This window comes from Portunus trituberculatus, chromosome 8 (assembly GCF_017591435.1).
Source record: "Portunus trituberculatus isolate SZX2019 chromosome 8, ASM1759143v1, whole genome shotgun sequence".
Classification (NCBI taxonomy): domain Eukaryota; kingdom Metazoa; phylum Arthropoda; class Malacostraca; order Decapoda; family Portunidae; genus Portunus; species Portunus trituberculatus.
The window spans coordinates 2,570,536-2,582,500 of NC_059262.1; the positions used below are offsets into that span (position 1 = coordinate 2,570,536).

An 11,965-nucleotide genomic window follows, 5' to 3' on the forward strand; every position below is an offset into this window, starting at 1 on the left:
GAGTTTTCATTTTGTTTTTGGGGGCCACCATCAGTATTTGCCTGTAGCCTGTGGTGCCTCTTTGTTCTCTGTCTGGTGAGCAGTGGCCATGGTTTGGGTCATGAGGTGCTGTGGTCAGTTACATCAAATGCTGCACCATTACCATGTGTGTGTGCTTGTAAAGTGTGTTAATGTCTCAGAGGTGAACTGTATACTGGATATTTTGTCACCTGAGTTTCCCAGGGTTTGGTTGTCAGCACACATGCAGGTTGTGATGGAAATTGTCCCATAGCTAAAATTTGTTACTTTGTCTGTTCCAAAGGAAGACTTCCTTTCATTACTGTAAGAAAGCAACATGCCACAAGTACTGTCAACACTTGGTTGCAAAAGACCCAAGCCAGGCAGTCCTGGGGACAGGCCAGGACAGCTTAGCCCAGCTTGGCCTGTGACACAGCACAGTCAGACAGACCACAGGTTGGTGGTGTCCATTCTTACTGCATTATTTAAGTGAACATAATGTAATTACCTTTTAGAACTGTACATTAAAGTTTTTTTCTAATAGTGTTGTATTTCATTAATGGTGAATGTAGCATGAGACCTGTCCATGGCTGGTCCACCGGACACAGCCTGGGCAAGATACTTGGGTTGGTGGAGGAGGGGATGCCACAAGAAATACACCAGTGATGCAAAAAAGGTATATGAGCCTTACTCACTTTAAAAAGACAAAATCTTACATCAGTTTCTGCGTTACAACGCAACGCAGTCCGTCCCTTGCATTCCTGCTGCTACCAGTAGACAGGCAGCGGTGTTCTCAGTGTACATTGAGCCGCACCTCGTAACTGCACTGCGCTACACTCCAAGTCACCACTGGCATCCCAGACCCCATGCTGTCTGGCGCGTCACTGAACATTGACGGCTTGGTGAAGGATACTGCAGGAAGCACAATGCAGCACGGCAGGAGGGGCACGGGTCGGGAGGTCCTGCCTGTGGTGCACTCAGGGACGTCACTGTGTTGCAACCCTCCTGTGTGTCTCTGCTGTGCTGGAATGATTCATGAGAGCAACATGCACAGCACATGACCCAGGCGCCGAGCGTGGCTGCTGTTGCTGCCACCGGAGACGATGGTCGCTTGCAAGCAAGAGGAAGAACAGCAATTATACTACAGTCACTTTCCCTCGCCACAATTTCCTGAAGAGACAATAAAAGAGAGGCTTGGCGCCAAACAATGATGAGAACTGGCGTGTGGCGGCCGGTGGGGCGGGGCAGGGGCATGCCGGGGCCGCCGGGCTGAGCACCTTGAGTAAGGCAGCACTAGGGAAGGGTCACTACGCGGTACATGATACAATGAATGTCAATGACTGAAACGTGTCTCACTGATGAGTGGGAAGAAGAATCAAGGTCGCCCACACCACCCGGTGAAGGACCTGCCAGCTGCCACCTGCTGAGCCACCCTGACTGGTGGGGTGGCAGCAGCGGGGGCCGGCAGGATGTGGTGGTGGTGGGGGAGTGGCGCACTGCCGACCAGTCCTTGTTATGTACACTGAGGTGTGGCGTGGTGGTAGTGGTGGTGGTGGTGATGAGCATCTTCTCTGGCATGACTGTCCCGGCCGTCACCCCAACCTGCGGCAGAGAGGCGGGGGTCACCACGCAGCAAGGAGTGGTGGTGGCCTGGCTGCTGTGGGGATGAACCACGGGAAGGAAGCACAGGTAGAGGTAACACTTTACACATACAGTAAACACCCTGCTCAGTTATCACCAGTTCACTTTTACATATTTTTTTCTTCATTAGAAGCTAACTATTTCTACAATGCAGGAAATCTCATTTTATTAGAAAAGAAACACACTCACACTAGGTGGGCAGCTTGGTGCGTTTCCGAGCAATGGCATCCTCCACCGCTCGCAGTTGTTTGAGGAGTTCTTCGCGTCTGTTGGCCTGAGGCTTCTTGCTGGGCGGAGGTGGTGCTGGGGCCGGTGGTGGGCTGCGGGGGGTGACCTGCAGAAGAGCAAAGTGTGAGAGTTTGTCTTGTGACTGGAGGTGTTTGTGTCAAGTGTTGCCAGGACTGAAGCCTCCATTCAAAAAACACTTTGCTCTCTTTCACAACCACTACTTTCCAAGGCAACAGAGATGATTAGCCAGGTTCACAAGTGTTAATAATGAAATCTTATTTCTATCTAGAGCTATAAAAATACCCTAAAACCTGTGAGCTCTCCCATGTTACCTTGGGTGGCGGTGCTTCAGGAGGGGGACTCTCAGCCTTGCGTTTCCTGATCAGCTTCGCACCACCAGTATCCGACTCGCCACCTGCAGAAGGAACAGTGACTCAGGATGATAGAGAAAGCATGGAACAGAAGGTACCATGACTTATTGTAACCACCCTAGCTTTTTCTCTCACTTTCTGTCTACCTTCTCTCACTTTGCATCTACCTCCCAGCTTACTGTTCTGCCTTTCCTGTCCAATCATCCTACAAAAATATAAGTCTCCATACAGGAGGTGGAGGGAGTGGTGGGTGGGAGGAGCCTTCTGTACTATCCTATCTTGCCAAGTTGGTAGTGGATGGGAGAGGAACTTTTTTCTACATCACCCTTCCTTTTCACCGAGATAGCAGGAGGGGGGGAGATCTGCCATCGCTATCTCACCCTCCAACACAAGGACGGAGATGTGCTGACGTTATCTTATTTTATCCTATTCTATCCCATCCTATCTCTTCCCCAACTGGAGTAGTGGTGGATGAGGAGGAGCCTTCTGTTATCTTTGTCTAACTCCACAACACAAAAGAAACATATCCTATCCTATCTTTTTGCTAAATTGGAGTACTGGTGGGTGGGGAGGAGCCTTCTGTTATTGCCACCTAACTCCACAACACACAAAAACCATATACCTATCCTATCTTTATCTTATTCCATCATCCTGTCTTCTTCCTAAACTGGAGTACTGGTGGATGGGGAGAAGTCTTGTGTTATCCTTATCTAACTCCACAACACCCCCCCTCCCAAAAAAAAAACATATCCTAACCTATTTTATCCTATCTTCTTGCCAAACTGGAGTACTGGTTGGTGGGGAGAAGCCTTGTGTTATCCTTATCTAACTCCAGAACACCCAAAAAAACTGTATCCTATCCTATTTTATCCTATTCTATCCTGTCTTGCCAAACTGGAGTACTGGTAGGTGGGGAGAAGCTTTTTTGTTACCCCATCTCACAACACACAGGGACAAGAGGAGTGTTATCCTTTCCCTACGCAATCCTGGCCTCTGGTGTGTTACTCTTCTCTCACTAATCCTTCTATCCTACCCCTGCACTTACTGTCATCCTCCTGGGGCAGCACCGGTTTCTCCAGGCGCTTCAGTGCGGGGCCCTTCAGGGTGAGCTTGATTTGTTGCTTCTGTCCGGACAACTGCAACGATACACTGGGGTTAGAGTGTAATTCACCTCGGTCACCTGCTGGTCACCCAGCCAGTCTTCCTCATTATGGAGCGAGCTCAGAGCTCATAGACCGATCTAAGGGTAGGACTGAGACCACATCACACACAACACACACCAGGAAAGTGAGGCCACAACCCCTCCAGTTACATCCCATATCTATTTACTGCTAGGTGAACACACCCCACACATTAAGAGGCTTGCCCATTTGCCTCGCCGCTTCCCGGGACTCGAACCCGGCCCTCTCGATTGTGAGTCGAGCGTGCTAACCACTACACAATGGTGTGTGTGTGTGTAATTCACTGTTTGATCTGCTGCAGTCTCTGACGAGACAGCCAGACGTTACCCTACGGAACGAGCAGAGCTCATTATTTCCAATCTTCGGATAGGTCTGAGACCAGGCACACACCACACACCAGGACAACAAGGTCACAACTCCTCGATTTACATCCCGTACCTACTCACTGCTAGGTGAACAGCACCTACACGTGAAAGGAGACACACCCAAATATCTCCACCCGGCCGGGGAATCGAACCCCGGTCCTCTGGCTTGTGAAGCCAGTGCTCTAACCACTGAGCTACTGGGCTGTGTGTGTGTGTGTGTGTGTGTGTGTGTGTGTGTGTGTGTGTGTGTGTGTGTGTGTGTGTGTGTGTGTGTGTGTGTGTGTGTGTGTGTTAAGGCTGCAATGAGTGTTGGTCTAGGAAGCCGAGTGTGTTTAGAGTAAAAAAAAAAAAAAAAAAAAAAAAAAGTTTGTACAAGTAAAGAAACTACATACATACTTAAAATACAAATGCTTTTCACAAATTTAATACTAATTCTCTCCTCTTTTTATAGAGTGAGCAATCTTATATCCCAAACTGTAGAAACAAGACCAAACGATCACAATTTTCTATAAAGGGTAAAGTAAAAAAAAAAAAAAAAAAAAAAACAATCAGAATTTTCCATAAAGGGTAACTCTTAACATTTCCACTCCTAAATCTAAATTCTGGAAGCACTAATCAGAATAAAAATAAAGAAATAAAAAAAATATATATTTTGGCAGTAAACTTATGACACATTTCTAAACCTAAATTCTGTAAGCACTAACCAGAACCAAGGATGAAGCAACAAACAAGACCAGAACCAAGGATGAAGCAACAAACAAGACCAGAACCAAGGATGAAGCAACAAGTAAGACAATGTTGAGAGTGTATAAGAGTGTTGGTGGGAATGAGAATCAGAACTATGAATAAAATACAAACCAAAGAATATCTGTCTACATACACTAAGTACTGATGGTAAGGGTGTGTGTGTGTGTGTGTGTGTGTGTGTGTGTGTGTGTGTGTGTGTGTGTGTGTGTGTGTGTGTGTGAATAAGAACATGTTACCGTATCAATTTCTCACCTTGACTGGATCCATGGCCTTGCTCTTAGCTTGGCCGTAGGAGACAGTGCCCTGAGTCATGCGTCTCTTGTCACTCATCGCTGCGGAGAGAGACAGGGAAATGGTATATGGAAGGTGGTGGTGGTGGTGGTGGTGAATGGAAATAAATGAACAATAGGTGGAGGTTTTGGGGAGAGACAGGTGTGGTGATGGGGAGAGACAGGTGTGGTGAGGCATGGGAAAGGGTACATGGAAGGTGATGGTGGTGGTGGTGGTGGTGATGATAATGATGATGATGATGGAGAGAAATAAGGAATAATAGATAGGGAAGGTTTGGAGAGGTATAGTGAGACAAGGAAAGGGTACATGGAAGGTGGTGGTGGTGGTGGTGCAGGGAAGTATGAGATGAACAATAGGTGGGTAAAGTTTGGGATAAAAGGAACATTAAAAAGACACAGGCAACAATGGTGAGGCAGGGACAGGGGGGCATGGATGATGATGATGATGATGATGATGATGATGATGATGATGATGGTGGTGGTGGTGGTGGTATTAGATGATTAGGTGTAAGAGGAACAGTGGTGATTGAAGACAGGCTGATGAAATGATGGTTAAGATGGATAAAATGATAATTGTATGGTTTTTTTTATTTTACACACACACACACTCACACACACACACACACACACACACACTCACCCCTCCGCCTGCTATCCACACTGGAGGCAGAGCTGGACCGTGAGTAGGATGATCTGGAGCGGGACCTGGAATGAGAGCGCGACCTGGACCGGGTGATGCTACGGCCCCTGGATCTGGAGCGGGAAGTGGCTGAGCTGGACCTGGTGGCCGACCTGGACCTGGACCGACTGGAGGAGAAAGTGCGGCCCAGTCTGTGTGGAACGGGGGAGGAGAGTGAGTGTGTGGGGTGATGGAAGAAGAGGAAAGAGTAAAGATAGAGGAGGAGGAGGAGGAGGAAAAGGAAGAGGAAGAGGAAGAGGAGGAGGAGATTAAAGATAAGGAGGAGAAGGAAGAGGAAGAGGAAGGAGAGATTAAAGATAAGGAGGAGGAGGAAGAAAAAGAGAAAGAGTAAGAAGAGTGTGTTTAAGATAATGAGAAGGAGGAGGAAGAAAAGGGGAAGAAGAAAAAGAAAGAGGAGTATATTTAGAAGATTAGAAAGATAAAACAGAGTAAATAAGAAGGAAGAAGAAGAGGAAGAGGCAGAATAAAAAAGGAAGAGGAAGAGAAGGGGAGAATGAAAAAGATAAGGAGGAGGAAGAAGAAGAGGAATATTAGAGGAATGTCTTAAGTAAATGAAAAACATAATGAGAATGAACTACAAACTATAAATAAAACCACATACACACACACAGACATACAAACCTGCGTGGTGGCCTGGAGTTTGACCTGGACCTGGACCGTGATCTGGACCGTGACCGCGAGTAACTGTGGTGACTGGCTTTCCTCATACGCCCAAACCGGTCCACTCTCTCCCCTCGGTCCATTCTGAAGGAGGAGGAAGAAGAAGAAGAAGAAGAGGATTTAGTATGAGTCTGGTTGTTTTCTCTCTCTCTCTCTCTCTCTTTCTTTCTCTTCATTTATTTTCTTCATCCTTTCTTCCTCTCCACAAGGCACTTACCTGGGGTCCCTCGCCTCAGGTCTCCGTGGCAGGGGCTGGCGGGAGGAGGGCGGGGGGCTAACTCGGCCTCTCATGGGTGGGGATGTGGGTCTGCCACGGATGGGAGGGGGGCTGGGGCGACTGCGCATTGGGGGGGAGTTGGGCCTGCCGCGGACAAGTGGGGGGCTGGGGCGGCCTCTTATTGGGGGTGGAGGGCTGGGGCGGCCTCGCATTGGCGGTGGGGGGCTAGTGCGGCCACGCATCGGGGGAGGTGGGCTGGGGCGGTTGCGCACTGGTGGTGGGGGCTGCCTCACGCCGCCCTTCTCCCCGGCACGACCTGTAGGAGTGTTGAGATGCAATCGGGGGGGTGTTATGGACACACACACACACACACACACACACACACACACACACACACACACACACACACACACACACACACACACACACACACAGAGCTTGCATGTCTTTCGACTTCAAATACACACACCTAGTATCTTTCAAATTCAAATCTGCACTCACTCATTCATTCACTCACACACACACACACACACACAAAGACAGACTCACCAGCATTGATCCTGGGGTTGGGTTGGCGTCTGGGTCCTGGTGAGAGGGATGGGGAGTGGGAGGAGGAGTGGCTGCTGCGGCTGGCAATACTGGTGCGGCTTGACTTGCTTCCACTACGGCTACGAGTGCTGCTGGGGGAGACACGGGTGTGAAAGGTGGAGAAGAGAGAGAGAGAGTGTGTTAGGAGGGAAGAAGGAGTGAGAGAATTTTACTTTGGAACATTGCTCTCTCTCTCTCTCTCTCTCTCTCCATAAGGAGTTTTCAAAGGTTACACAGAGAGAGAAGAGAAGAGATGAGATGAGATGAGATGAGATGAGAGAGAGAGAGAGAGAGAGAGAGAGAGAGAGAGAGAGAGAGAGAGAGAGAGAATTATTTTTTATGAAGAGAAGAAAGAGAAGAGGAAAAATGAGGATACATAACTGCCAAGAAAAAAAAGAAAAAGAAGAAGAAACCAAAAAGAAAAAGATGAAGAAAAAAAAAAAAAAGGAACAAGAAATAGATCAAGAAGAATAAGAAGAGGAGGAGGAGGAAAAAAAGAAGAGGAAGAGGAGAACCAACACCCCCCATACCATTACCTAGAGGATGAGCGAGAGGAGGAGCCTGAGGAGTAACTGCGAGTACGAGAGGTCTTCTTCTTGCGGGCCAGGCGAGGGGGCGTCTTCCTCCTGGCCCATGGATCAGCCCATGCCTCCGCCTCCCCCCGGCCACTGCCCCCTGTCGACGCCACCTCCATGTACCGGTCATCCTGCCACACTCGGCCCCGCGCGTACCTGCCACGGAGAGAGAGGGAGTGTGGGATGAAGGAAGAGGAAGGAGAGAGTAATGATAAGGAGGAGGATATGTTGAGAGAGGAAGGATATATAGACAGAGAGACAGCTAACACACACACACACACACACACACACACACACACACACACACACACAGACATTCCTAGTAGTAGATAAGAAGATAATGAAAAAAATACAGCTCGGTAAATAAAAAGATAGAGAAATAAACACACACACACACACACACACACACACACACCTCTCATCGCCCCCAGAAGTAGTGCGAGGTCTTCTCTGGATGCGTTCGGACACTTCCCTCTCAAACTTGTCCCGGCGCGACCTCTCATGTCCGCCTCTCATGTTGTTGTAGCGCGGGTCAACATTGTACCTCACCTCAAAGTTCTCAAAGTGACCTGTGGGATGTACAGTTAGGTTAGGTTAGGTTAGGTTAGGTTAGGTAAGGTAAGGTTAAGGTCAAAGTTAGTTAAAGGGATGAAGGGAAGCATTGAGATAAGGATGATGATAATTTAGGGAGGAGGAGGAGGAGGAGGAGGAGGAGGAGGAGGAGGAGGAGGAGGAGGAGGAGGAGGAGGAGGAGGAGGAGGAGGAGGAGAAGGAGAAGAAGGAGGAGGAGGAGGAGGAGGAGGAGGAGGAGGTTGTATTAAAAAAAAAAAGAGGAATAATGAGTTTTGATGAAATGAGAAGTAGAACAACAACAAAAAAATAAATAAATAAATAAAAACTAAAGTAACATGAAAACACCCTTGCACACACACACACACACACACACACAGTCAACCCTCTGCCAACCCATACACACACAGACAGCCCTGCCCTGCCCCCTCCACCCACACACACACACACATATACACACCTCCTCTGAAGTGCCTAATAGCCTGCTTTTCATAAGGGTCAAGGTACTGGTCAATAATCTCATCAGGCTGCTTGAAGACTGGCGAGGCAGGGCGAGTGTAGTAGTCATTCTCTCGGTCCAGCTCTGCCTGCCCCAAGCTCAAGTTAAAGCGCTTCTCCTCAAAGTCTGCATCCGTTTCCTTCCTCTTGTTTGCTCGCTTCATCATCTGACGGAGAAAAGGAGTGTGTGAAGGAGAGGGAGTGTGTGAGGACTGTGAGAGAGAGGAAGAGTGTGAGGAGTATGGGAGAATATGTAAGAGTATGAGGGAGTGTGAGAGAGGAAGAGGCAGTGTGTGAGGAGTGAAGGAGTTAAGGAAAATGTGTAAGAAAGTGTGAGGAATGGAATGTGTGTGAGAGAGAGAGAGAGAGAGAGAGAGAGAGAGAGAGAGAGAGAGAGAGAGAGAGAGAGAGAGAGAGAGAGAGAGAGAGAGAGAGATACAGTGTTATGCTCACCTCCTTAGCATAGCGCAGTCCTCTTTCCCAGGCAGACTCAAAGGGCGACGGCTCTGGAATGAAGCGACGCACCTCTCTTGGCTGGAAACACACACACACACACACATGATTAAAATGACTAGTATGGCAAGTTTTCAAGCATCTATTTAGCATCTTATTAAGTTGTTTGGGTGCATTTTAGTGTTATGCTGACTGTAAGAGAGAGTTTAGCGGTGTACAAGGTGGAGAAATTATCTTTGACATTTTTTTTAATAGTATTTGTTTTTTCAGTTGTTAAATTTGATAAGAGAGATAAATAAATGTTTTTTTTTTTTTTTCTTTTTAAGTTGTATTAAATTTACTGTCTTTCTCTTCCTCTCCTTCACCCTTCCTGTCCCTGCCTAAATTTCACCCTGACACTCTCCCTGCATTCTACACCTCACCCTTCCTCCCACTAAGCCTCACCCTGTCATCCTCCCTGCATTCTATACCTCACTCTGCCACCCTGCTTCTCACCAACCGTCATCCTGTCATCCTCCCTGCATTCTAAACTTCACCCTTTCACCCTGCCACCCACTGAACCTCACCCCATCACCCTGCCACTCTCCCTGCATTCTACACCTTACCCTGTCACCCTCCCTTCCATCAAACCTCACCTTGTCACCCTGTCTCCTTCCCTGCCTCATCTCCCCATACTACACCCTTTCTCTCTCCAATCTACACTTCACCCTGCCACCCACCAAACATCACCCTGTCACCCTGCCTCACCCTACCATGCTCCTTCCCTCCAATGCCACCCTGACACCCTCACCTCACCATACAATACACTATCATGTTCTTTCCCTTCTATGCCACCCTGCCACACCTTACCCTGCCACGCTCGCTGTCCTCTTCCTTGTCAGTGTTGGACTGTGGCTTGGGCGGCGCGAACATATTGTAGTTACCCTTGTCAGACACGCCAGGGTGCAGGAACCGACAGTTGGTGCCCCACGTACACTGTCCCTTGTTGAAGAACCTGTGCAGGAGGAGGAGGAGGAGGAGGAGGAGGAGGAGGAGGAGGAGGAGGAGGAGGAGGAGGAATGAGGCAATGTGAGAATTTACAGAAGATTAAATTCAGTATATCCATTATCACTCTCTCTCTCTCTCTCTAATCTAAAACTATTTCTATTTATCTCTTTATTCAGCTATTTCTTCATTTCTTCCTTCCTTTCTCTTACCTTTCATTCTTCCTTTCTCTCTCTCTTTCTGTCTTATCTCTCTCTCTTCTTCACTATTTCTGTCTTTCCTCTTTTGAAATAAATTTTTATTTGCTTTCTCTCTCTCTCTCTCTCTCTCTCTCTTACTTTCTCATCTCTCCTCTTTTAAAATCACACTCATTCACAACCACTCCAACCTTTCTCTCTCTCACCGGCAGACAGTCTTGGGTTCCTGTCTCAAGAGGGAGTCATCATCGTCATCATCACTCAGCTCTCCGTCCTCTCTGTTCTCAGCATCCACCTTCCTCTTTCCCTTCTCACCCTCCTCACCTGAAAGGAACGAGTACTGAGGGAGGCTGAGGGGAAGTTGAGGGGAAGGCTGGGATTATATGAGGGTGTGGGGCTGACTGACTGACTGATTAATTGACTGACTAGCCACACATACGCAGTTTGTGAAGTGTCTTTTGAGCTAGTTAAAGGGAAAGGGCCTCCTCGTGGCCTCCTGCTGGACAACGGAGATTAACTTCTGTAACCGCTACAGAAATTAATCTCCGGCTAACACTTTCCCTCCTGAAGCAGCTTTTCCCAGTATTTGGCTGTTTCTTCAATCTCTGCCTGCTATATACCTGTTGAAGGCAATTCCTGTGACACACAAGTTTTGGAGCACTGTGTCACAATGGCAGAGTCTGAGGTGGATAAAAGCCCCACCTGCCCTATGTGTTCCTGGGTCTTCCGGAATTATCAAGGAAGAAGGATGCACGAGCGCGCACGGCATCCCTCCCAGTTCCACGCTGGGGAGGCGGTAGCACTTAAGGCCGAGCGCCGGAGGCGAGATGGGACCCTGAGAAGATAGCAATGATGGCAGACTATGAGGCAGTGAATCAATCTCAATCTCAAGATCCAGCAAGACGTCCTCCCCCATCGAACTATCGAAGGGATCAAGGGGGCACGCCGGTCTGAAGCCTATAAGGCCCGGGTTCGATCGGCTGCTGGGCCAAGTAGTCCGCCGTCGGCGCTGGACCCTCGGGGTCCTGCAACCTCGCCTCCATTACCACCTGTTGGTCGTTCTATTGACCACCCTGACGTAACACCTACGGGACCTGTTTCTGGCAGTCTCCAGCTACCTCCTCCTCACATAATGTCTGAGGAAGGTGTCCATGCTTGCATGCACCAACTATCTAATGCCCTTGGACTTTCCGTTCCCACCGGCATTGGCGAGGTGGAGCACCAAGTAGACCTGTGGTGCCCACCAAGTGCTTATAGATACAGACCTCCGGGAAGGGGCGGCCCGGTGAGTCAGAAAAAGAAGGCTGTTTGAAGAAGGCAGTTTAGAAGAATACAGACAATGTGGCACAAAGAGAGAGGCCGGGCCGTCAAGGAGATACTAGAAGGTATCCCTGACGGTCCACCTACCACTCTGCCCAATATGAAGGCCTCCTGGGCTGGCCTCTTTCAAAGACAGTCTGGGAATGAGACTAGAACACCTGCTGCTATTAGGCCCACTCTTATTGTCACCGGCCCGATTACTGAGGATGAGATAAAGCTGGCAATAAGATCTACTAAAGCCGCTACTGCCCCCGGGCCGGATGGCAGAGGACTTGAGTGCATTCGTGCACTCGAGCTAAGGAAGCTTGGATGGGTTTTTAATGCCCTCCTGCTCCTAAAAGATGTCCCTTGGAGTTGGGCCAAGGGATGAACAACTTTAATCC

The 11,965-nt window shown here is 48.7% G+C and overlaps 1 protein-coding gene across 4 annotated transcripts in view; it reads right to left on the bottom strand.

Moving 5' to 3' along the window:
* Positions 1–660: 660 nt before the first annotated feature.
* Positions 661–11,965, bottom strand: part of LOC123501036 (zinc finger CCCH domain-containing protein 18-like) — a 17,767-nt gene continuing 6,462 nt past the window's right edge. For 2 of the 4 annotated variants that reach the window (XM_045249603.1, XM_045249604.1), the window contains exons 4-18: positions 10,469–10,586; positions 9,931–10,075; positions 9,082–9,162; positions 8,591–8,795; positions 7,976–8,129; positions 7,522–7,716; positions 6,947–7,074; positions 6,398–6,713; positions 6,142–6,264; positions 5,461–5,651; positions 4,783–4,862; positions 3,283–3,373; positions 2,199–2,281; positions 1,828–1,972; positions 661–1,654 (exon numbers count right to left, since the gene is read on the bottom strand). In XM_045249603.1, the coding sequence (XP_045105538.1) occupies positions 1,829–1,972; positions 2,199–2,281; positions 3,283–3,373; positions 4,783–4,862; positions 5,461–5,651; positions 6,142–6,264; positions 6,398–6,713; positions 6,947–7,074; positions 7,522–7,716; positions 7,976–8,129; positions 8,591–8,795; positions 9,082–9,162; positions 9,931–10,075; positions 10,469–10,586 (2,054 nt within the window). In that variant the 3' untranslated portion in view covers positions 661–1,654; position 1,828. The remainder of the gene's footprint in view (positions 1,655–1,827; positions 1,973–2,198; positions 2,282–3,282; positions 3,374–4,782; positions 4,863–5,460; positions 5,652–6,141; positions 6,265–6,397; positions 6,714–6,946; positions 7,075–7,521; positions 7,717–7,975; positions 8,130–8,590; positions 8,796–9,081; positions 9,163–9,930; positions 10,076–10,468; positions 10,587–11,965) is intronic. The other 2 variants (XM_045249605.1, XM_045249602.1) reach the window with 2 other exon arrangements.